At 34.9% G+C, this 26,965-nt stretch overlaps 1 protein-coding gene across 1 annotated transcript; it reads left to right on the forward strand.

Annotated features, from left to right (window-relative positions):
• The first annotated feature begins 9,793 nt into the window (after nucleotides 1-9,793).
• On the forward strand, nucleotides 9,794-20,198 carry LOC106143274 (uncharacterized). The gene is made up of 4 exons (XM_060954706.1): nucleotides 9,794-10,279; nucleotides 10,424-10,691; nucleotides 11,070-13,706; nucleotides 20,089-20,198. The coding sequence occupies exons 1-4, from the start codon at nucleotides 9,794-9,796 to the stop codon at nucleotides 20,196-20,198; spliced, it is 3,501 nt and encodes a 1,166-aa protein (XP_060810689.1).
• The last annotated feature ends 6,767 nt before the right edge of the window (nucleotides 20,199-26,965 follow it).

Genomic DNA, 26,965 nt, shown 5'->3' on the forward strand with positions numbered 1-26,965 from the left:
TTGTTAGATTATTTATTTATGGCTAGAAATGTTTGAGAGATAAGTGAAATATTCTGTTATTAACATTGTAGTTTTTGTGAAGATTCAAGAAAGGTATTGTTTTTATTGATATGCTGTTTCTACAAACTAAATCCAAACAAACCATACAAACATATGGTTTGTTTGGATTTACCTTGCGGTACCACTCATATCACCGATAAAATTAAATAGTTTCAGTTAGAACATGATTCTAGGTTTAAATAGATACAAAGAATTCATATTTTGAGAGATTCCACAAAGTGAATGTGAAATCAGTTTAAAAATGTCATATACAAATTACTGATAATTTGTATATTTTTTCAATAAAATGTTTGTTCTCTGTTACCTCTTTGGGATGGGAATTGGGAAGGATTATGTTTTATATTTACACATCACAAAAGTTTAATACACAATTTTTTTAATCATTGTCGTCGCCACGAAACACATTTTGAACACCAGCACTGACACTGAAACTTGTGAACGGTCCACAGTAAGGGCGAATGACTTTCCTGAAATTAGCACAACAGCGCTTCTAAAAGTATACATGCGTCTGCTCCGGCCCTCTTAGCACTTCAATCTAATCCAATAAGCTATAAATAAATGGATAAGGCATTGCTTTCAGTCAGCATCCCCGCGGCGAGTGCTGGGCCCACTGGCATGGAACATTGAACACGGCCGGCACCTACTGGTATACCCTATTAACTAGATGCGCTATAGTGATTGGGGGTGTGTTTGATCTCGATATATTAAAAGCGGTAATAATGTTCCGTATATGTATATTTTTCATTCTATAGATTGTCACTTTGGGCGAAGGTTTTCTTTAAATATATTGTCATCAAGGGCCATTGATAGGCAACATAGGTCGCTGGAAGTCCGAAATGAGAGCTACCGGGTGGTGATAATTGAGCATGCTAATGTGATATGAATGTTTTACCAAAGTTCGTGAATAGCCTTACTGGTGGATGTTAGTCTCGTGGAAATCATATAACAGTTGACATTGTTTCTAATTAAACAAAACACGCTTTAATCATACATACACATAATTACGTCTATATCCCGTGCGGGCTAGACAGAGCTAACAGTCTTGCCAAGACTGGTAGGCCACGTTCAGCTTGTTGGCCCAATGATAAAATTGAGATTAAAATATTAACAGGTTGCTAGTACTTCGCCTTATTCTATAAGGCGATGTGCTAGCAACCTGTCTATCCTTATTTCATCAGCCTATCCCTTAGTCGCCTTTTACTACATCCATGGGTAAGAGATGGAGCGGTCCTATTCTTTCACAATAATAATAATAAAGATTACGCCCCTTCACAGAGACTTTACCCCTTTTTTACACATATGAAAAATTTGTCAGAATAGAAAACGGGGCTACCTATATCTCTTTTCAATGGATGAAGAACATTTATCTAGTGCTGGTAGTAAGATTGGTAGTAACAAGGGCAAGAAAGTGATTCAACCACAATGGTTTGGCGTGAGTTAAGTAAGCAAAGGTTACGGAGATTAGACGGGAGTTGCTCCGTGTAAAAACCTGACTTCCATATTATTCCCTCTTGATATAACTGGGATTCTACATAAGGATGTAACTGGGATTAACGCTAGAACGTAGAAGCAGACTAATCAAACTTTAATATAATCCGATTGAATCACGGATAACACCTTCTCACTGACTACATAACCAAGGCCCGTATTCAGGGCAATTGCTCTATTAACTATGCATGCAATCAATCCAGTCTTGCTAAGCTAAGCGTAGGATCGTGTACAAACAAACACAGCCGAAGAAGCTTCGCTCTCTATTTATTAGGTATATGTACCTAGTTTATGTTGAATTCTTTCATAGACAAACAATTTATGGTTACAAAGGTATGTCTTCATATATAAAGCCTTATTATATTAGTTCAACTGAGTGTTATTTGAAAGAAAATAAAGAATTATTAGATACACACTTTAAATATAGGTAATAATAATGCTTTAAACAATTTAGTAATATATGTATATAAGTCAATGGTTCGGTAAAATCGCGTCGGCGGTCTTTTGTAATTATAAGTAACATTTTTTCAGTATAGATGATAATGAATAATCAAAATAGACGATTTAAGAAGTAAGTTTTTTAGGTACCTACATCGTGCATTGGTGTCTACTTAATTTTATTTTCCCTTGTACTTCATACGTTTTCTATTATATATACAATACTTCATATTTTTGTAATGGGAGAATTTTTGTAGAAATACGCTACGGTGAGGGAAAACATCGTGAGGAAACCTGCATATTCAGACTACTGGATGTGTAACCATGGATCCAATACCGGTTAGGTTTCCATGCAAAGGTTGCGGAAGCCAAACGGGAGTCGCTTCGTGTAAAAACATGACTCACCTCATCCAGGATCCATGGTCAAGGGCTTACCCCGGGTTCCCCTCTAAAGTGGTGAGGATGCAACCAGGACTAAAGCCAGAGGGAGAAAGTATTTTTGTAGGTATTTTATAGGTACGATAAGACAATATGTTTATAATTTACCATGGAAGGCATTAATGAATATATCCATGTTATTCTTTTTTAAAACGTGCTCTTTGCTTTGTGAAGTGTTACTAAAACAATAATCTAAATAAACACACAGTGTATTTGTACAGCGTTGCAAAACAGAATAATGTACTATCTGTATTATTATTCACGCGTCACACGGAGTACAAAATCTGATTTATATCTAAAAGCTGCATCACGGTGGCATCTAATTGCATTGCACACTACGATCCAAATAACTCACCTATGTCCACTTTTGAATTGATTCACTGAAAATAATGAAAAATTTTCATAACTTTAAATATACTTAGCGAAATGATATAGTATAAATATGTCCATATTTAATTACTTAAATTCTCCTATTATATTTAAATCTATCGTTACGTTACGTTCGGTTCGCTAGCAAAATTTTGTTTATTTCGCTTCAGTTATTGCTTTCCAAATATCCAGAGGAAGGTTTTTAGATGTTGATATTCCGAAACATATTTCTATAAATAAACGTTCATAGATATCGCAATGCGACGAACAATAACAAACCCTTTTTTACCGCCGACTAAAAACATAAGAACCTATGTTGATATACATAATATCTTACATAGATATAACATACATACGAGTACATATGACATACATAAATCTTGCTTGGAGCAATCGGATTCGTACGGAACTTCGAAATATTCATTTGTTTTTTAGGGTATCTATGTACCTATTTTCTTGCATTTTCATTTAAATCATTGAAAGGAGCATCACTGAGTCTTTAACCAGTTTGTAATTGTAAGTCTTTACCATGTTTTGTGCGAATGTGCTTTAATTCTTTTTTGGTTGATAACATTCGTACTGCACGTGGCCTTCCAGTCTTCGAGATTGATGGCTGGCTACCCCATAAGGGATATATATGTCAATTTCTAAATAAATGAATAGGTAAAACCAATTAATTAGAGCAACTACATGCTCAACTGGTAATGAAAATATTCCGATGGTATTCGACGAGCATCTGTTTCACGATTACAATGATTGCGAACACTGTTGCGGGCCGCGGTATTGTCTTGGCCCTGCCTGAACAATGAATGATGAAGATATTGGGTAGGTATATCGGTTTCAGACAATTGTTACGTAGCCCACTGTTTGCTTATTTTTTGTACAATATATACCTACAATCATATAAGTACGTATAAAGCTGTGATAGAAAGGGATATCTGAGATGTCATAGGTTTAGAAACCTTTGATTTGGGAACTTGCCGCAGGCTGACTATACCGTAAAGCACTTTTACAAATTGAAAATATCTTTAAACCAACCAGGTGAGTTGGTATATTTATATTATGATATTTTCGCAGAACGTTTCGTCCTAAAAATAGCCAATTTACTTAATCAAATCAGGTAAATTGTCCATGAGAGTTAGGGAAAGTCCAAGGATATTCGTCACCGTCCCTCTCCGGTACCATAAATTACAGGTACCTAAATTCGTTTTATCTGTCAGAGATTGGCTGGATGCGATTTATCTAATCTTAGGTCGATGGTTCGCCTTCTGTCTGAAGGTGTTTTAAAATCAGTTTTAGTTTCTATTGTCAGAATGTGCTAGCACAGCAAAATCAAATAACCTACTTTTTTATATGGGATAATGCGTAATTATATATATGTATTTATGTACCTACATATGTAAAGTATAAGTACAACAATATATTTCTCTCTCTCATCCCTACTATGTTCCAGGTTACAACCTTGACTTCCTAACTTTCGTACTAGGAAGGAAGAAAAGTGAAATTAAGTTCAAAGCTTACGTATGAAAGTACCTACAGTCTGAACTCTGAAAATTATTAAAAATTATTCCACGAACCGCTCCTCCTCTTCACTAGTTTACATATTTCATCAGCAGGTTGTAAATTACTTGAGAAGAGACTGCGATTTAATGTTCTTTTTGATTTAATTAGACATTCTGTTTGCGGACACCTCGTTACGTAGGTATTCTTGGCGTCTGTTGTTTACAAATGGTTACGCTCGCCACCGCCGCGGTAATTCGAGAAATGTCTTGAGTCAACAACCTTCTCTTTGGGGTCGTACTTCCTATAATAAATTGAGTTTTCACATCTTTTTATATTTTCAACTTTCTTTGTATCCTATGTGTTATTAACTATATGTTAATCCTTATCTTTATACATAAAAATCTTCTCTTAGTGCATCTGAAGACCACATAGGAACCTACATACCAAATCCCCATCCGCTGGTTTGGACTGTACTGTGCATCGATTTGTCAGTCAACCATTCTCATCCTTTATATTATATCTCAATAAAAATGATGTTCAAATACGATTAAGATAAACGATTGAGTACGCAAGCAGAGACGCGGCCGAAACTGGTATTTTGTACCAAACTGGATAAAACAAAAGCCTTTGTCGCTCATTTTCTCCATGATTACAATAAAGTTTGTTAATCGACCGTACTCATCCCATCCTGTTTGTACTTTAAAAGTATTATGACGAAACCTCGTTAAAGCCGTGTTGAACATGCGCCAACTCGTATAGCAATTAATCTGGGCTTAACATAGTATCTTTATTATGTAAGGATCGGTTTAATTGAGTATAAATATCAATACATATAATAGGATAATAGGACAGTAAAAATCGAGTGTCTGTACATAAAATATTTTTCCAAAAAAATTTAAATGGTTCGATTGAAGAAGAGTAACACAAACCAAAAAGAAACCTAGAAATTCTGCTTTATTTTAACGATATTCAAATTAGATATAGTTATTCTCAGGTTACGCGAAAAGCGACTTATAAGCGAGCGCGGAGCTGCGGGAAACGATTAGTTTTGAATAAAGTTGCATTTTCTAACTAGTTTTAGCGACAACGCCAAAGTTACGCCCATGCCCCAAAAAATTTGACTGAAGCAATAACTAACCAACGTAAATTTGGAAAAATGTTTTTGACTCAATTTGTAATTAATTGAATCGGTTCTTAAATAATTAGTTTGTACAAAAGGGCTGAAGGGTAAATGAGGCGTAAGTGTGCTGTCGTTTACTTGTTTATGTATGGTGTATCGTCGGGAATGGTGAAGTAACCCGAACTTTAACCTACTTGTGCCTATTATAAATTTGAAAATGTTATGTGATGAATGTGTAATCTTTCATGTCATAAATTACTGAACCGTACATTTACCTGAAATTTTACATACATTCTTAATCATAAAAAGTGGTTTTCTAGGGCGTATTTTCTAAATGATACAGAATATCTCAAAGTTTATTAATTCCCTCTTTGTCTCTTTCAGTGTTTCACGATACATCCTCCACCGCTATGCTTTGGAGTCTGGGATAAGCTAGAAACTGTGTATATATTTAAAAAATCTTGAGTAAAGAGAGAAAAACGATTGAGTAACCCGTATTTCTATATAAATACTAATATTTTTGGAAAATATATTGATATTATAATATAGTGTAGCCTGCTGCCAGCTGAACGTGGCCTATCAGTCTTTTAAGACTGTTGGCTCTGTCTACCCCGCAAGGGATATAGACGTGATTATATGCATGTATATATGGGTGTATAGTGTAGCCAATATTAACAACAATTATTATGTAATGATTTTAATATATTGGTATTTTAGTTTTCAACAAATATATTAGATAATCTTTTAATCTTAGGCACAAAGATAGACAAGTAATTCAAAAAATTATATCTGGGATGAGAATCATCATGGGTCGAAGCCCTGGGAGAACTCTGATGTTAATTATTTTCATGTCATGAAAATATTATTGTAAAAACTTATCACTGAATTGTTCCATTGATTGGAATTTCAAAAATATAATTTAACTTAGCCACTTCTTCACTGAAAGTCAAACGGCTCTCGTAGAAAAGTTTTACCAAGATCAAAAGATTACAATGTTTGTTCATTCTCCATCATACCTACGGCGCAAGTTATGCGAAAATTTACGGTAAACAAAAAACAGGGTAATATTTCGTACTGCTGAGGTTACATTAACGGGCTTCTGCGACAAACTCGTCAAAGGGGTATGTCGCGATAATTTTCGCATAGTGGCGACATATCGGCATAATAGTGCTGTATTACAGTGTCATCCATGAATGACTTTGAAGCGAAACTACAAACAAACAAATATTCGCCTTAGTCCTTTTTATATATCTTCATCAGTCTAATGTAGCCCCAGCATTAGAATTTCGCCAACAGTCGACGGGGGCAGATTTACACGTCCTAGTTGCGAGATTGAAAGCGAACTTATCTTATTATCCGGTCGGGATGGAACCTTCTAGGTGTATCACTTCACGTTCAATATTTTGCGGAATACGACCTTGCTATTCTGGATCAACTATGGAGGGTGGATGATACAATATGGAGGGTTCGTAACCACATTGTTTATTACACACGGTTATTGATATTTCTCACTTACTTACCAATAGAATAATTTCTCAACAGAATAACACGTTAGGAGTATCTTCACATTTGCTCTTTATAGATTGTTCAGCTTTTATCTACAACTGATAGGCAAACTACTACTACCTACATTATTTTCAGTTTGTTATCTAGCAATGTAATGGCTATATAAAATGCGCACAGGAATAAGATAAGATACCTACTATAGAATGAACTATAAGGTCCAATAATAGTCTGGATATTTGCAATTTCCACATGTTACGCGAAAAGCGTGTAGGTTACACGCCGGCTAAGTACTTAGTAATTTTTTGAAAAATGTACACAAGAAAAAGCTAGCATACAAAATTTTTCCCCAGGATCGACATTTAATATCACTTCAGTTGCTTCTGAAGTAAATGAAAAATCGACATGCTATGAATTATAAATACGGTATAATTACTCCTTGCCATAATTCCATTAAGGTTTGTTAAATGAAAAATCAATATCCTGGCTACAATATAATTTTTGGTATTCCCATTTTTTGTAATAGTTACTTTGAAAATAACTTAAGGGCAGTTTAACTAAGTTAAAATAAAAACGTACAAAAAAGTAACGTGTTTATCTCTCATGTGGTTGACAGAGCCAAGTCTCGAAAAGAGTAAAAGGTCACGTTCATCTGTATGACCTAATGATAGAATTGAGATTCAAATACGAGTAGTGATAAAGGTAGCTAGCCTACTAACGAAAATAATAACTACAGAGCCAGCATAAAAAAATAATCCCATGTTCATTAGCTTTTCCCTATTAAAATACTAAACTGACTGCTTTCATTGCTTATTCGTTATAGCTATTTCAAAACCTTCTTTTTAATAAATTGTATTTGAATCACTGATCTGAACCAGACTATTATTTGATAAATTTTATTAATAGTGAAGTGTTTGATAAATACCTATTATTCTTTTATATTAATTTTCTGTGGATTTCTTCTAAATTGAAAAGCTACAAGTGATATCTATCGCATGTCATTTACTCAACATATTCATTCGAATTCAAAAATAATCTTCAAATCTGTACAGATTTTTCAGACAAATCTGGTGGAATTTGGTGAAGTTTATTGATCAAGGTACCGGCACGAATCCACAAGAAATGTTAGATTTCACCTTAATTTCATTATCCGTAAATTCAATTAGGTATAAGTACACAGCAAACGTACAAAAAGAGGAAATTGGCTGCCGCAGACGCTACCCGTGATAGACTTAATTAACCACGGAATGGACCTCGATGAAAGTGGACTCAGATTTTCGCATCTAATAAAATTTTGTGCTGAATCTATTGCTAAATAGGCATTTATGAATTCACATCTTGGTTCAGTAAGATAGGCGATAGAAAGATGACTGTTTTGTCCCTTTTCCCTATTACTACATCCACGAGAAAAAGATACAGTGGTCTTATTGTTAATGCCGGAAACCACACCGAAATTTGGCACTTATGTTCCTGGAGAAATTAAGGTTTGAGATTATATGGCAAAATTCTTACGGGAACGGGGAAAAACTAGATTTTTTGGGATATTTAAGTACCTAAATATATAATATAAAGGCTAATAATCTTTTGATTCCTCTTGTAGACGATTAGCTAGCAGCCTGTCATTATTTGAATCGCATTTAAATCATTTATTTATTTTTTGTGTCTAACATGTTTTCGAATTATTTGGATAAACGGTACTATGGAAACAAAATTTTCAAATAGGAATGCCTGGCCTCCTCTCGCGCCAACTAAATACGTTATTATCCGGGACTCGACATTTCGTTTCGTCGCTGCCCTGTAACGTTGCCTTATTTATGAGTTTCTTTCACTGTGAAATATTCATCAGTTCGTCGAAACCTGTTATTGTGAACATTTATTAAGTAAGTGATGAACCTTTCCATTGTTCACTTTGTATTTAATTTACTTTTATCGAAATTATTTACATGAGAATAGAAAATTTTCTAGTGTAAACGTTGACGTGGCCTTCGAGTCTCTGGTGTAGTGTATGTCTGTGACATTAATAAGTTATATACTGAAATTGTACAATATTATCAATGACCTTAAATGTTCCGAAAAAGGAACTGATGATTGAGCTAAAATCTTTCTTGTATCATTTGACAACATTTGTAATTTAACTTGCTGTGTTTTAAAGTTAACAACAAAAAAGCTATATGTAACGCGTAAATAGTATGAAAGTCTTAGGAGTGGCTTTTAGCTCCTAACAGCTTTGTAATAGTACTCGTATAAATGATGTGATAGTATGTGTCTAATTTTGGTTTTAATATATGTATAAGTTAAGTTTAATTTTATAATAATAGATGGCGTTATCCCGTTTTGAAACGCGATATGGTTTTGTTTTGATACAAAAATAAATAGAAAGGTGATTTTTGAATAAATGTCTTCGTTCCGGGAGTCTGAGTTTCATTCAAGCTGCCTTGGCTCGATATACTCTTGTACAAGGGTCCTTCGAGCCGGATATATTTTGAAGAATGTGAAGCATTTGGCAGTTTCCTAAGTATAGAGTGAAGCTAGTGGTGTGGAACCAGTCCAAAGAAGATCAGGTGCATGCAGCGCCATCTGTCGGCTAGTACAGTGAAGTGCAGTAAGTGAGCAAGAAAAACTGTAAGTACTTTTATCTGTGTAAAGACTTAGAAAAATTTCAAGATAGAAGTAGTGGGACTTGTAAAATTTCATAGTGTAGATTCTGGGACTTAGAATAATTCGGTAAAAAGTGACGAGACGAGGAATCTATGCCCGATTTCATAGCGGTGACAAAAAAGTCCAAACACTTAGAAAATTTTGATCAATAAAAAACAGAACATAGACAAATTTTGAAAAAATAATTGGTGACATTTATAATTACATCTGTCAATCATGGAGGGCTGTATAAGAGTAGTGAAACAATTATTCAGTCAAATAGAAAAGGGAAGAAGTAATTTTAAGAAGGCTCCGAAAGAAAGAATTACTGAATCTTATGTTTTGACGCGATTAGAAAGTTTGGAAACAATTATAGATAAATTCTCTGACAAGCATGAATACATTATAGCTACATATGAAGATACTGAAGGTTATATAGAAAGTGACATATACAATATAGGCTATGAAATGTATTTGAGTTATAAAACCGAGTTGAAATCTGCACTGAAAGCCTTATCACCGAATGTGTCTACCGCGTCATCGAGTTTGAAAGAGAATTCAGACAAGAATAAAGAATCACTTGTAAGATTACCGAAGATTACTATACCAGTTTTCAGTGGCAAGTATACCGAATGGTCGTCTTTCAAGGATTTGTTTACGTCTCTCATCCATAACAACTGTGCACTCGACGACGTTCAGCGACTACATTATCTGAAGACGCAAGTAAGAGGTGAAGCTGAACAGTTAATTAAACACATTCCAATTACGCATGATAACTATAAAAAGTGTTGGGATTTGTTACAAAGTAGATATGATAATAAGAGGTATTTATCTAATTGTATTCTAAAGCGTTTGTTTAACCAAAAGTCCATGAGTTGCGAGTCGGCTCAAGGGTTGAAAGATTTGTTAGATACAACTTCCGATTGTATTCATGAGCTGACTAACTTAGATATTAAAGTCGATACATGGGATGTAATTATAATTTATATTGTAAGTCAGAAATTGGACGCTGATACTAGAAAACAATGGGAAATCCATATTAATAATTGTAGTGTAGATTTACCTTCCTATTGTTTATTCAAAGATTTCATAGAATCACGTTACCGCGCGTTAGAGTTTGTTGAGCCCACTAAAAGTAAGTCTAAGTCATGTCCTAATCATACACAACCTAAAGTCTTGCACACTATTTCAATGTCTACCTGCCCTCATTGTAATGATAATCATAAGATTTATTCATGTAGTAAGTTTATTACCGAAGAAATCCCTAGCCGTCAGAATATTGTTAAAAATCTTCAACTTTGTTTCAATTGTCTCGGCAGTGGCCACTCAGCGAAAACCTGTCGTGGTTCTACGAGATGTCGGATCTGCAAGAGAAAGCACCACACACTTCTTCATGGAAACAACTCACCAACAGTAGCGGTAGCTACCGAGCAGGCAGAGACTGAACAAAGTCAACCGGAACCGTCTATTGACATGAACCAGACCACAAGCATTACAAGCCATTTTGTGACAGGAAAGGTTTCAAGCCAAACCTTATTAGCTACAGCCTTGGTAAAGGCTGAGTCAAGAAATGGTTCTCCTCTGATATTAAGAGCTCTGCTGGATCAAGGATCACAAGCATCTTTTATATCGGAAGCAGCCGTACAGTTATTACGGTTGAATAAAGTTGCTGAGAAAACTAGTATTTCAGGATTAGGTGGTGGTCAGAGTGGCTTAACCTCAAAATATGTGGTTAAGGTCACGATTCAGTCACTCTGTGACCCAACCTTTAAGTTGCAAGTGAAGGCTCACGTCCTTCAAACGGTGACTACAGTGTTACCACAAAGGAAGTTCACTCCACCCAGATGGACTGAACTTGGCCGCATCAGTTTGGCTGATCCGCAGTATAATTCGCCTAATAGAATTGATGTTCTCTTAGGCTCCGAGGTGTATTGCGCTATCCTGAAAAAGGGATTGATTAAAAGTCCTAATGATTTGATTATTGCACAGGATACTTACCTTGGATGGGTGTTGTCGGGTCAGGTTGACGGCTATGATAATGAAGAATCTACATGTCACAACATTATAATGAGCTTTCATATCCAGTTAGAAGAGAATGAACTAATCAAGAAATTTTGGGAAATCGAATCTGAACCTAGTCCAAACAAAAAGATATTAACTCAAGAAGAACAGGATTGTGAAGATCATTTCAAAGCTACAACTTGCAGAGATGAGACTGGTCGTTATGTGGTGGAGTTGCCGTTTCGTCCAAATGTTCGTCGAGACTACGGTGATACAAGGTCCGTCACTGTGAAACGTTTGTTTGGTCTAGAAAAGAGATTGGATAAGAATTGCACATTAAAGAAGAATTATTCTGAGGTCATAGATGAATATTTAAAACTTGGTCATATGGAGATTGTTGATGATGAGTCATCAAATATGGAAGGTAAGGTATGGTTACCACATCATGCGGTTGTTCGTATGGATAGAACAACAACAAAAACCAGAGTGGTTTTTAATGCCGCTGATAGAAGCGCTAATGGATTATCCTTAAATGATACATTGATGGTTGGTCCAACCTTACAAATGGAATTACGCCACTTGATAATGCGTTGGCGTTCACACCCCATATGTATCACTGCTGATATCATAAAAATGTATCGACAAGTGAACGTAGCTGCAAAACATACCGATTTTCAGCGGATTGTATGGCGATCTGAAGAGGGTATTATACGTGACTATCGTCTTCTGACTGTCACTTTCGGCACTTCATGCGCTCCTTATTTAGCTGTTAAAGCAATGCAACAAGTAGCTGTAGATGAAGGTCGTAATTTCCCGCACGCGGCAAGTAGAGTTCTATCAGATTTCTACATGGACGATCTTCTCACCGGCGCTGAAAATGAAGAAGAAGCGGTTAAGATTTATAAAGAAATGAATGAATTGCTAAATAAAGGTGGATTTCAATTGCAGAAGTGGACATGTAATAAAATAGGAGTACTAGGTGGTACAGAAACAGATACTGAAAGAGAGTTTAAAGAGGATGATGTTACTAAAATTGTAGGTATTGCTTGGAATCGCCGCACAGATGAGTTTGGTTATAACATCAAGATTTCTTCTGATGCCCCTGCTCCTGAAACAAAACGCAAAGTGATTAGTGAAATCTGTCGACTATATGATCCACTCGGGTGGATAGCTCCGTACGTTATTATAGCAAAGATCTTTATCCAGAAGCTATGGATTGCTGGACTGGGCTGGGATGATAAATTGCCAGAGGAGCTGATACAAGAGTGGTCACAATATCGCAAGGAATTACCGAAGCTAGAATTATTTCATATTCCGAGATGGGTCCGCAAGAAGAAAAGTGATATCAAAGTGGAGTTACACAGGTTTAGTGACGCTTCTAATGCAGGCTATGCTGCTGTGATTTATATTCGTTGCGTTACTATGGAAAATGAAGTTTATACTCACCTGGTAACCGCTAAGACGAAAGTAGCACCCATCAAGCAGATATCCATCCCGCGACTTGAGTTGTGCGCTGCTGTTCTAGTTACTAAACTACTTCTGGAAGTATCTGAAACACTGAACATCAATAAGTCAGATATACATGCTTGGACGGACTCTACGATCGTGTTAGCTTGGTTGTCCGACCATCCAAGTCGTTGGAAGAGTTTTGTCGCCAACAGGACTTCAGAAATACTTACCTTAATTAATGCTACGCAGTGGTCGTATGTTTCGACAAAGGAAAATCCTGCCGATTGTGCGTCACGTGGTATGTCACCGTCAGAGTTTCTAGAGAACTCGCTGTGGAAGAATGGTCCAAGCTGGTTACAAAATAGCGAAATTGATTATGTCAAACCACGTTCCATTTGCACCAAGACAGAGTTAGAGAAGCGTCAACTTAAAGCACATACTACTTGTGTCAAAAACTTTGAAGAAATAGAGGATATTTGTTCTAGATTTTCAAGCTTACGGAAACTAATAAGGGTAATAGCTTATTGCAGGAGATTTCTACATCTAAAAAATACCACTTCTGAAGAATCTAAACACTTACCTTATCTTACCGCCAAGGAGATCCAGGAATCACTTACCTGTTGCATACTTCAGCATCAACGTCGTTGGTTTGCCGATGAAATCAGTATGCTTCTGAAAAATAAAAATGATAGTATGAAAAGTAAATTATCTACATTTAATTCGTACATAGGTAAAAATGGATTATTAAGGGTTGGAGGAAGAATAGAAAAATCTGACTTACCTGATTGTAGCAAACACCCGTTTATAGTATCAGGCGAATCACATTTGGCTAAACTCTTAGTAGCCGATGCCCATCATAAACCATTTCATGAAAGACAACAGTTAATCTGTAACCATATTCGTACTAAGTATTGTTCTAAAGAGTATATGTATGATTTCTACAAATATATAAATGGAAAACTAGATCTCTACAACTGAGGTCAGGTGACATAGTATTAGTGTGTGAAGATAAATTGCCACCTACCAAATGGTTATACGGCAAGATCGAAGATGTGCATCCTGGTAAAGATAATTTAACAAGAGTAGTTACATTGCGTTATAAAAATTCTCTTATTCAACGTCCAATTTCAAAACTTTGCCCTTTACCAGTTAATGCTGAACATGATTTGTAAATTTGTCTTTAGAAATTTGTATTTTACATTTTTATCAAGTATATTGTTTGGTTTCCTTTCTCATGTACGTTAAAATGAATTATTATTTTTTGCCAAGTGCTACATAGTGTTTACAGTCCACTACTTAAATGTTACGTGATGACTTAAAATACTTATGTTATTAATAAAACAATATTGATATATGTCGGTTTTTACTTATGTTATTATTTTCAGTTTGTTATCGAGCAATGTAATGGCTCTAATAAATACGCTCGGGAAGATACCATAGAATTAACTATATGTCCAATTATATCTGTTTAATTGAAGTTTTCACAGTTTACGCGAAAAGCGACCTACACAGGGGGAGAGCCGCGGGCTAGCAGCTAATGTATAATATGAAGGTATACGTTTATATAAATTCCATAAACGGTATTAAACTGGAGGAGTAACATCGTTTACAACGCTTTGTAATTTATCCTTGTCAAGCAAAACCAAAGAAAGTACCAAAACTTTGTACGCAACGGGATTTTCAGCTCGGATAGTCCGCCTTTGTTCTGATTTAGCCATTGGTCAGAAGCTTTAAATTTAATTCTATATTAAACACACAAGACTTTAAGTTCATTTGTACTTAAAACTATCTAAAACTAGGACACTAGAAGTAAGTTTGAAAAATAGGGATGCCAACATAGTGAGTAAAAAATTACAAACATAAAATGATTTCCAAAAAAATCTTTATATTATTAAGATAACCTTGAAGACGTTACAAGACACTATTTTTGTTTATAACGAATAATCTCAAATAATACCGAACCGATTTTGACGAAATTTAGCACAGACTTACAATATTCCTTCAGGTTTTACATGGGGTGCTGTGTGGTTCCTTGGATCAATAGATAAATGAATAGGACCACTTAATTTCTTTCCCATGGATGTCGTAAAAGGCGACTCAAGTACTTTTCTAATTTGCTGCACAATGGTGCATGATGGTCGCGAGCAAAAGCTAGATATATAAAGCGCGCCTAGAGCCATGACTACTGATAATGGTATTAGGTATTTTTTATCAGGGAAGAAAACACTGTTTCCGTAAAATTTTCGATAATCGACGATCGTTGTAACGCAAGCGAAGTCGCGAACAGAAGATATAGAAGCTTAGTCTTAAACAATTTTAATTTCTTACAATATTTAATTTTGCCGTGCGGTTCCTGGCACTAATACAAAAAAGAATAGGACCACTCCATTCCTTTCCCATGGATATCGTAAAAGGCGACTAAGGGATATACTTACATACTTGTGATTCTTTTTTTAGGCGATGGCCTAGCAACCTGTAACTGTTTGGATCTGAATTCCATCATTAAGCCGAGCAGCTGAATGTGGCCATTCAGTCTTTTCGGGTCTAATTGGCTCTGTCTACCCCGTAATGGGATATAGACGTGACTATATGTATGTATGTATCTATGTATTTAATTTTGCAGTGTCAACCCTTGCAAATCTGAGCCACTAATATTTGTTCAAAAGAAACTTAATCCTATTCTGTGGCTGGAAAACTGTTCTTGTCCAGCCAAGGCTGAAGTTTTATAAAGCGAAGAGGTTAGGTCGCTTTATAAATATGTAGGTACTAACTCGGAGCAGAATTAGTTTCAAGTTATTTATTTTTCATAGTATTTCTGCAAATAAAAGGAAAAATATTTTCTACCAGGTTTAATATTTCATGAATCTACGATACAATCTACAGATTAAATAGAATTTATTTAAGTACATAGGTACCTAATCATAACTAAGTTAGTTTAAATGTTTAATCCACTGCGGCCAGGGTAGAAGCTAGTTTGTTAAATTATTAGAGATGTTGGTTATATATAAGGTATTCAGAATAATAAAACATCAAGTTAATCGTTCCCACGGGGACCTCAATTAAAGACGTTTACGACTGTCGGCGGATGCCGCTAATGCCTTTGAATGAGGGACAGTCGGTGATCTGACGCCATTATAACTCGGAGTTTCACAATAATTTTAACATTAAATAAGAAATAAAGTGTTATCATCTTATTTAACTGCTGCTTACGAAGTCCATGAATGAAGATTATTATAATGTTACATAATATAAACAAAATCACTGAAATCAATCAACGGTTCTCTCAGTTTATAGTCTTTCTTCTTTTAAACCACACAAGGGATTTTGATAGATTTTTACTGAAGGTTTATAGATACCGACGTAATAAACATTGCGTAGCAAAGGAAGTATGCAGGGATCGTGGCAAGTGGAAAGAGGTAGTCTCTGCCTACCCCTCCGGGAAAGAGGCGTGAGTTTATGTATGTATGTTTATAGATACCCACGTACGTAAAATAGGAACTCTTATAATAACATCCCCTATAGCCGATCCGAGGTCCGGGACGTGGACTAGTGTTTAAAAATATTTATACATATTATACACAATATATGCCCAATACCTAGACAAGAATGCTATAAAAATACAAACGCTGATGAGATCATGTCTGGAAAAACTTAAAACTACCTTTCTGTTTTTAGAATTTCAGTTTTATTTGTCATTTCACTTTGTTACCAAAATCCGTCAAGATTTTGAGCCAAGTATGCTCCCTGAAAAGAATCTAAGTACTCAATAACCATATACTAGAACAAAGAGCTTTGTAAGAAGTAGTAATCCACCTAAATAGCTACACCAACTCTACACGTAATAGAACTTTAAAAATACTTAGTACTCGTACTGCATCTTTAAAGCACTACTACTAAAATAATAATGTCAGGGAGATACAGAACGAGAGCCATTTAAAACTCTAAGCTTTTGAAATGAAGATTAAAATTGAAGGTCTTTCTTAACGCGATAAAAGCATTCGAATATTAACAAAGTAATAAAACAGTTCTTTAATATGCTCTGTATAAAGCATGACGAAATGACGAAAACTAAAAAATATTTATTTGTTGAATTTTAAATGACATAATTTATTTAAATCAACTTACTAATTTTCTTTATTAAATTAAAGGTCACTTCAAGTCAGTTTAGGTAAACGCATATACATAAGCGCTAAATACGTACCTAACTAGCAATGGTTATAAAGTTTCCCCAATCCCTGAAGATGAAAAATGGTGCAAATCTGTGATGTTATTAATGAGAACGTATTTGGTGGAACTGTTTGTTCAGAGATATGTAACATAATGGAGGTATTATTGCATCCTACTATTCACTGTCACGTTTTCTGTGACAGAGATAAAAGCTTTCCAGTGCACTTAGTTTTTCTCAGAAAACTGCACTTATAAAGGTGTTACATTATGATGCATGACCTCTGGTAATGCGCCGTGAGACTGATGATATTAAATGAAATCATTTAATTCCTACTCTTTTATTAAAATCAAAACAAAAAAGATGTTGCTGATCCCTTGCGGGGTAGACAGAGCCAACAGTCTTGGAAAGACTGAATGGCCACGTTCAGCTATTTGGCTTAATAATAGAATTGATGTTCAAATAGTGACAGGTTGCTAGCCCATCGCTTAGAAAAGAACCCAAGTTTGTAAGCCTATCCCTTATTCGCCTTTTATGACATCCATGGGAAAGAGATGGAGTGGTCCAATTCTTTTTTGTATTGGTGCCGGGAACCACACGGCAACCAAACCAAACTACCGGGAACCAAACTACTAGAAAGGTGATATTAGGTAGTAGAGGGCACTTTAGAGAGGATATCTGGAAATTCTGAGTGTATGCGTATGAATGTTAACGTGGTTTGAAAATTATCCCACCATCAAAAATATAATCCTAAAGAGAATAATATTACTTAAAATATTTTTTTCATGGTAATATTTATTCTCTTTGGGATATAGCCTGCGCTCTATGTTACCAGTATCTGGCGAGACCGTGGTCCCATTTAACTATTTAGAACTTGAGACGATTCTGTCAGTTGTGTACAACTGAAAACCGAGTCTTCATTTATTACAGTGCGACTTTAATATTCATTTTATACTAGCGACCCGGTTCGGTTTCACCTAAGTTTATTACGTCGGTATACAATTCTCATAAATAACACCCATAAAATGAGAAATAACAGTCACAGCGGAAGGCTGCTTAAACATTGATGAAATTCTCTATAAGATGTTTAGCCTGCAAAGAGAGGTCCTTTGGCATGTTCCGCATATTTAATGGAAGTGAATTATGTTTATTCGTATTCCACACTGCATGGGTCATGGTCAAGGAGGCTGAATTGCGAAGCATGGTTTCAACTCGAGCCTGGGATAACTCGCGTTCTAAGTATTTTCAAAGATTTATTTATTCAGTGTTATTTTTATGCAATGGTAAATCTGTTCAAACTTTTTTAGGTTCATTTAGCTCTTTATTAGACTAGACGCTTCGGAAGAAGCTTGAAGAAATATCCCTAATATTTTGTCAGATGAGCTCAACAATATAAAATATAAATTTTTGAACTTAAATCAAAATTTCAGTACACTCTGTACATAAATCTTTTTAAAATTGGCAATCCATAATATATATATATATATATATATTTTTCTTTTTTCAATATTAAATCTCATAAATATATAAATCTCCCGTGAACAATGTATTCTCCCGTCCACATTCTATTCTAAGTATAATTTAATATTGTGAAGTTGACGTTGTTGATGAAAATGCTGCAGTGCAGTTTGTTACCGCTTCTTCTGCACTGACGCCTTGGAAGCGGCAGTAAACTTAGTTTTTAAGTAATTTATTTGACGTCAACCAAGTTGTTAAACCATACGACAATTATTAAGCGATATAATAATATCCTATAATAATGAATAAAAATTTTGAATTTGAATTTGAATTTGAAAATATATACGGGACAAATTACATAGATTGAGTTAGCCTCAATGTAAGTTCGAGACTTGTGTTACGAGATACTAACTCAACGATACTATATTTTATAATGAATACTTATATAGATAAACATCCAAGACCCAGGCCAATCAGAAAAAGTTCTTTTCTCATCATGCCCTGGCTGGGATTCGAACCCGGGACCTCCGGTGTCACAGACAAGCGTACTACCGCTGTACCACAGAGGCCGTTAAATAATACATACCTACATATATTTTATTCCATATGAAATTATTATTAGTTCGATATGTCACTAATGGCTTCACATTGCTGCTCTCGAAATATATTTTGTGTTTTTATAATCACCATATTCGTCGTATTCACTTCTAAAATAAAATGTGTTAAATTTTTTAAAACAACGCTTGTGAACAATTTGAAATTAACATTACAAAAATGAGGGTGCGGATAAGCCGGCCGTGGTCGGCGTGGTTTGTGGTTTTCGTAATACTTGCTATGATTTTAGCTAACAAAATGTACTGCGGAGGTTTTGGGCTTGGTAACTATGGGTTTATTTAAAGGAGGAAATTTGAAATACCGGATTAGATTTCATATTATTTTGTTGCTTGTCCTTTTTTTTTCTTGTAGTAACTGGAGTGACTATCTTCGAGATAAACGTAAATAGGTCGTTACACTGGTACTTATTTTTTATATTACCAAACATAGTGTTCTTGATAGGGAACATAGCTGTTAGTTTTCTCATAATTCCAAATTAAAAATATAGACATGAAAACAAAACTTACCTTAGGAATTTACCAACATATTGATTAAATACCTCATTTTGCCGGCATTCCCGCATACATTACCTCATATGTGCCCAAATATGGGCGCCCGCGGGCGTTCCGATCGCGTGGTTGGTAGTAGGTACATCTATCTAATTTCCGCGCTGTCCGCATCACAGTATACAAAATCATACACACATTGCATTCTAGAACCAGCCCGTGTCTATATTGCCTCTATTGAATACGGAATTGAGTTTGCATTGACACAAGAATATCAATAACGACAATTTCAATTTTCCTTTGTACTTGTAGGCAGGTCTATGAAATGTAACATACTTTGTATAATATATTCTTTTTAGAACTGATCAAACTTTTATCAAAAGCTAAGCATTTTGGTATGGTTCTTAGCGAAAGCACTGAAGGTATAAAAGTTACTTTGAGTTTCTTTATGCCTCAAGGGCCTGCTTGAACCTTTTAAATATTTCTTATTATTTTTTTCCGCCTTATTAATAATTTTTTTTTATTCCAGGAATTCAATTTCCCTAGAGCCTATATTTTTCCGTTCCGGGCACAGACCTTGGCCGTTAGTTTTAAATTTTAACTATTTTCATTTAATAAAATTTTTACTATATTTTTATCTGAGAAATTGTTGCTTTTTTATCGTTGAGTTATATTATTTGTTTTTTTCCTGTTTGTATATATTTGTATTTTTGTGTCATCTGTGATTTCCTGTAATAAGTTATTAAGTGTTGTTTCTTACAGTTTATATTATTCATATTTATTGAATATATGTTTGATATTGCTTTTCCTATTTACTGCTCAGTGTGAGGTTTTAGTTTTGTGTTATTGTTGGTACAATTGTTGGTAACATGTGTTGTTTCGGAACCGGTGTAATTGCGGCTTATTATTACTTTGTACCATTTTGAATTGCTATATCAATGGGTCAGAATTTCTTTTTGTTTTCAACGCCTGCAAGCACCCCAGCACTGTCTTCAAAAAAAGTATGTTTTAGCATAAGTTACCATGTTGGTATTGTTATTTTATGGGTTATAAAGATCATATATATTGTTTAGTAAATGCCAAAAAATAAACCTTATTTGTATGAGAAATAGGTGAATTCAATCGTTTAACAAAAATAAATTTAAAAATCCCAGAAAGTTACAGTTATCTCTATCGTGCGAGTCTAAATGTAACGACCCCTTAAAAATAGAAGTCAGAAGTAATTAATGAATCAATTTCCTAAGTATTATAGCATCGGCGATTCGGCCGTACAATTTAAACTTTCCTCTTTCCTCATTTCAAGCCTTCTTTCAATAGCATCACTGTCAGTGAGACGAATATAAATATTCACTTCAGTCATCAAACTTTATCCGTCCTCCTTTCGGTGAAACTGTCTCAATGAAGGACCCATGACCGCAGCACATTTAAAAGTAACCCAGATCTTGTAAAGCATTTTTTTACAAGAGTTCACCTAAGTATTACAAGACATCTCAAAACAATATTTATAAAAAATTAACTTAAGTGTCCTAATTCGATAATTTCTATAAAGTCCACCACGAATACTTTAGATTCAATTTGATGTACCTATGCCAACTAATATTATGAATGCGTAAGAAAGTTAATTTGTTTGGTTCTTTTCATCCCGATAAAAACTAAGGTGTCCGTGGAATCAGCGAAAAACCTGTATTCCTTTGTAGGTGGAATTAATATAGCGCGTGAAGGTGGCGCGAAGATAGCGCGGGCGACACATCGGGTAAAAGCTAGTAAGGAAATAAATACACAAATACTAGACAAGGCCCGCCCGCGCAAATTTCGGGAAAACCTCTCGTAGTACCCCCCTAGATCACACAAGGAATCTACATCGCAACATTCAAATTTATAGATAGAGCGTTTTATGCAGTTCGTTGACATCAGTCAATCAGCTAATTTTTTCTTACAATTGGCATTTTATACTTATAATAAAAAAAAATAAAGTAATCGCTAATCGTTACTTATTTTTAAATGCTTTGCTTATTTGATGTTGGAAAGCGTTCCATTTGTCTCAGATTGTGAGACAAAGCTACATTTTATTGGTCGTTGAATGAGTGTCATGAAAAAACAATGTAATGTGAAAAATGCTGACTCAAATCCTTAATGTCAAACATTCTTTAGCCCTGGATAGAAAATCATTGGAATTAAACATGAGCTTCAAAGTTGATTTGTGTTCTGCTTTGCCAGAATATTTAGATATATTTTTGATATCAGAAACGTGACATGGCTGTATATTTATTGTGAATTTATCATTATTTGCATATTTTTGAAAAAAAATTGTAGATTATCTTTTATTTTGATCAATGTTTATTCATAACTATTTGTTTACTTACAACCCAATATTATCTAGCGTCGCGATCATATACCTTCTTTAAAAATAATGCGTCATTCATTGTAGATATATACCTGTATGAAAATGTAGCCGTGCCGTTTGGTTCCCGGCACCAATATAAAAAAGAATAGGACCACTCCATCTCATTTCCCATGGATGTCGTAAGAGGCGATTAAGGGATAGGCTTATAAACTTGGGATTCTTATTTTAGGTGATGGGCTAACAACCTGTCACTATTTTAAATCTCAATTCTATCATAAAGCCAAAGAGCTGAGCGTGGCCTTTCAGTCTCCTCAAGACTGTTGGCACTGTCTACCTCGCAAGGGATATAGACGTGACGATTGAATAAAAATGAAAATGTGGCCTTAGTGTAAATCTTATTAAAACTCGTAAATCTTTGCTATATCGCTTCACATCTTAGATAATATATAAATGAATTTTATATATATTGTCAAAGCATTTCCCGGATTTTCTAACCGAACAGTCGCAGACAATAAATATGAATTCGTTGCTGTTTGAGTGCAGAAAAATACTTTAATAACGTTAATTATTTTCCCATACAACTTATGGAAATTATTTTTGACATGAAACACAATATAAGAGATGAATGAGCACACGGAATCATTTGGACTGTCAACATTCTCTCATAATAATCACGGACGTCTCTGAAAATAGCTATTTTGCTGAATAAAAAAAGGTGAAATATTTTTAGACTACTCCTTGTTTTAAGTATAACTACTTTGTCAATTGTTCTATAACTGTATGATATTTTTTTATATTTATTAGATTACTTAGACACAACTTATTCCTAAGTGGCTTTCATACTTAAGAATACCTAGTTCAGATCCACAGAAATCGTAATTTATTAAGATTTCTATGACTGTTATTGTGAGGCATATTTTTTGTAACTCATATTCATATACAGCTGAAAGTGGCCTTTAAGTCTTTATGAGACTGTTCGGCTCAGTCTACCCCGTAAGGATAAAAACATGATTAAACGTATGTATGAGAAATAATGGAAAAGATGCCATTATTACCCACGTTTTGGGATTGAGTAGAAATAAAAATAGTTAAGTATGCCAAGTACTCACTGATGATCCACGGTGAGGGCCCGGCGGGGGGGCGCCACGAGGGCCACGGGCCAGGCGGCCTGGACTAATGACTCCCTCACGAACTGCTCCCAAGATGGAGAGGTTCCTGAAACAATGGCCTCATTAGAATCTTGCTAAAAATTCAAGTGTAGAACGAAATAATTGTCGGTTGTCTAAATTCGCACTAAAATCTTGTATTTTGTTTCGTCGGTGGTATCATTGTTAAGGTATATGAAAAAATCTTGGGTTGCGATTTACTTTATTCAGGAAAATGATAAGCAAACACCAGATACAATCGGAAACAAAGATGAAAGTGAGAGGAAAATGGTAGTCATATGAAACAATTGAAAATCGGTGGTATATTGGTTTAGATGACCTATCTGACTCGTAAAGACGTGCTCATAACACCCAAAAAGTTATAGGCAGATGCAAATATTGAAGACAGGAAAGTGCCTAAATAAACATTCACAGTAAAACACTCCCTTTTCATCCTAGACAAACGATCTTGATACACAAAAAAGGGTAAAAACTACATCCACTCTTTTTTACTTAACATTAACTATAAGCACTCTCATTTTTCCACACGATAGGTAAGGGTTCGTATATTTTTACTATGTGAATCTTCTGCTTGCACGGATAACATATTTTATCTCACCTCCACCGTATTTTATGACAGGAAAACGTTGTATTTCAAAACACTGAACTGCGAAAAGTACCGATTGATACGAAAGCATGTTTTCAATGAAAAACACTTTCTTAAATTCAGTAAGGATAATGAAGGTTTAATAATATAATAATCTATTTTAGCGAAGCTATTAATGTTCACTATTTTTACTGCTACTTCATTTACAATTACTACTTGCACCGATGTGCAGATATTATTTCGTCCAAAGTTAATTCTATAAATCATTGAACTAGTAAAGGCGATTTTTTCAATGTAACTGGAAACCGAATTACGACATCCGGGGTGTAAGAGAATCTCCACTAATTGGAAAATTAAAAAAGTTTTAGGTAAGAAAAATATTTCCAAATTATAACTGTTCAATGAGGAAGTTTATTTATGCATACACATTCATGAGGAGAAGACCACTTTAGTAAATTGTCGTGGTCCTACACTAAACACTTCCCTTTATGAGACGGACTACCGGCGGCGGCTTGTAAGCTTTGACACGAGCGTAACATAATCCTTGACCTACTGTTACTATTAGTGCTGCAAATCGTAAAGGGACTTCACAATTTGTTTCCGTGCTGGAATTTCAGGTGATGGGCAAGTAACCTGTTATTATCTCAATATCATCACTAAGCTATCCACCCAGTGCAAATTTACAATCTCATCTCGTGACTATTGTTTCTATCACTACAAAGAGGCAGAGACGTGATATGTGAATGTATAGAAGTATATTTATGAGACCAGAAAAGTGCCGTGTGGTTCCTGGCACCATTGAAAAAAAAGAATAGGTCCACTCCATCTCTTTCCCATGGATGTCGTAAAAGGCGACTAAGGATAGGCTTACAAACTTGGGATTCTTCTTTAGGCAATGGGCTAGCAACCTGTCATTTGAATCTCAATTCTATCATTAAGCCAAATAGCTGAACGTGGCCATTCAGTCTATTCAAGACTGTTGGCTCTGTCTAACCCGCAAGGGATATAGACGCGACCATATGAATGTATGTACTAAAGGTAAATATAAAATAAAGTGTTCTTTCTTTTTTCTTCCTTTCACTACACTAGATTGTCGTGGTTGTATACTAAACACTTCCCATCCGGCATCCGGGCTGGGACGGACCGGCGCCCTTTGCTTTGTGCGCCTCTCAGCGTGACGATTTACACGTACCTATACGAACGCAACCTAATCCTTGACCTGTTATTTATTGGTGTTCAAAAGTCAATCTTTCATAGGGATTCCGAATCTGTATTTTTATTTTGTGTGTTTCAATGCATTTTTTATAATTCTGAGTGCGTATATTAAAAGTTTTGTATTTATTTCTTTTATTTGTCTGAGATTTGGCAGCCATTTGAGCTAAAAGTACCTCTCTGATGTAAGCTGCGTTAGAAGTCTGAAATGAAAAATAAACAATACCCCTGCTGTCTTGTTTAGTAATTGACAAATCTTTTATACTAGTTCTTGCCTGTCTTTGAACCTGTAGTTTTTTCCAGGAAAACATGTAACATATTTTAATCTAAAAATCCGTATTTTTGTTTCTATGCCAAATTTCATTGAAATCGGTGTAGTAGTTTCTGAGTTCATTCATTACATGTGATTAAAATTACAGCCAAATAAGTAATATCTTTATAATACCCATCATTACCGATGAAGATATATTAATAAGATTGTTCTTTACCCATGTATCCCAATCTGAATTAAATAAGATTAATATTTAAGACAAAAATAGTAGTTATACATTATTAGTAAGGTATCAAGTATTTGATGTAAAAAAATTACCAGTTCCACTATAGAATTGACGCCCAGTGTAATATGGCACTTTCGAACCGTGAGCAAAACGTGCTCCCAATTTTACCACTAATTGAGTTTTCGGCTTTCAAGCTCGATAGCTCTCGAAGCTGTTAGATGTATGATACTATTTCCCAAATGGCTCGTTGGTAAGCGGTAATTTTATTTTAAATAAGCAGAATTTAGAACGTACAAAGCAATTTATGTAAAGCAATCGGACAAAGAAGTTTATGGAATCTGACACATACATATATACATATACATACATACACATGGTCATTCTAAAGTGCGAGGAACCTTGCGACAATAATCTGATACATACATACAAACATATATAAATATCATCACGATTCTCCCACTGAGGTAAGGACTATGATATTTGTGATTAAGTTGCTACTCTTTACTCTTTTTTTCTCTATAAAACATTATATATTTGGAACTCTCATCGTAAGATCATCGTATTAAAACTAATGTACATAACTTCGAAAATAGTCGTTGGTACATGGCCGAGGTGGGATTCGAACCTGTGCCGTTCTACGCGTCACGCATTTTAACCGGGCACCTTACCGATTCCACTCTACAACAGGAAATTAACAGGCTGTTAAAGAGAGTGAGAGAAAAGAGAAGAAGTATGGCAAATGTAGCTTTTTCCCATTAGCCTACAGTTAGTGATGATTTGAAACAAGTTAGCTGAATTTGAGGAGTTCACATAATTAATTAATGTGAAGCAATTAGACTAGCGAGAGTTTGTGGATCCGATGTTTGTAGTTTAATCTAGTTATACTGGTTCAATGGATTTTAACCAAAGTTGTAGTGTTGTGGTAAATTATTTCTAGAACATGTAAGCTTATATGGAGTATGAAACTTTTAATTTAATAAAATGTAAAGATCACATTAAAAGCTTTTATACTGGTCTGGTAGTAAATACAAAAGATGTCGTATCCGTTGTTTCTCATAAACCACAGATTATGAAATATACTTCATTCTCTTTTTTATTATATAAAAATCAAATGCTGGTTTTATCCAAATGACGCTAATAACAAAGAGAAAAAGTGTTTGAAACGGTCGCACATCTCGTTATTTTTAATTCAGTATTTTAATTTGTAACGTATCATATTCGTAGATACATATGCGAGCATATTTACCTTACTCTTGTTTTTAATATATTTGACTTATAAAATGTTTACATAATTTTATCCTCCTGTAACCGAAAGACTGGTAAAGATATCGGATAGCTATCTCGAAAAATAACAAAGTGTATAAGCTGGGTTCCGTAAAATAGATTACGAACTGCTTTGAATTGAAAACAGAGAAAAGGTATGTACCTATA

The sequence above is a fragment of the Amyelois transitella genome, chromosome 4 (genome assembly GCF_032362555.1).
Source record: "Amyelois transitella isolate CPQ chromosome 4, ilAmyTran1.1, whole genome shotgun sequence".
Lineage (NCBI taxonomy): Eukaryota > Metazoa > Arthropoda > Insecta > Lepidoptera > Pyralidae > Amyelois > Amyelois transitella.

Bases quoted from the DNA above. Each gene is read 5' to 3' on its own strand.
- LOC106143274 (XM_060954706.1), top strand. From the start codon at position 9,794: ATGGAGGGCTGTATAAGAGTAGTGAAACAATTATTCAGTCAAATAGAA. The intron at 10,692-11,069 runs GTAAGTCTAAGT...ATTTTGTGACAG, and splicing joins GTTTGTTGAGCCCACTAAAA to GAAAGGTTTCAAGCCAAACC. The intron at 13,707-20,088 runs GTAAATTATCTA...TATTCTTTTTAG, and splicing joins TAAAAATGATAGTATGAAAA to AACTGATCAAACTTTTATCA.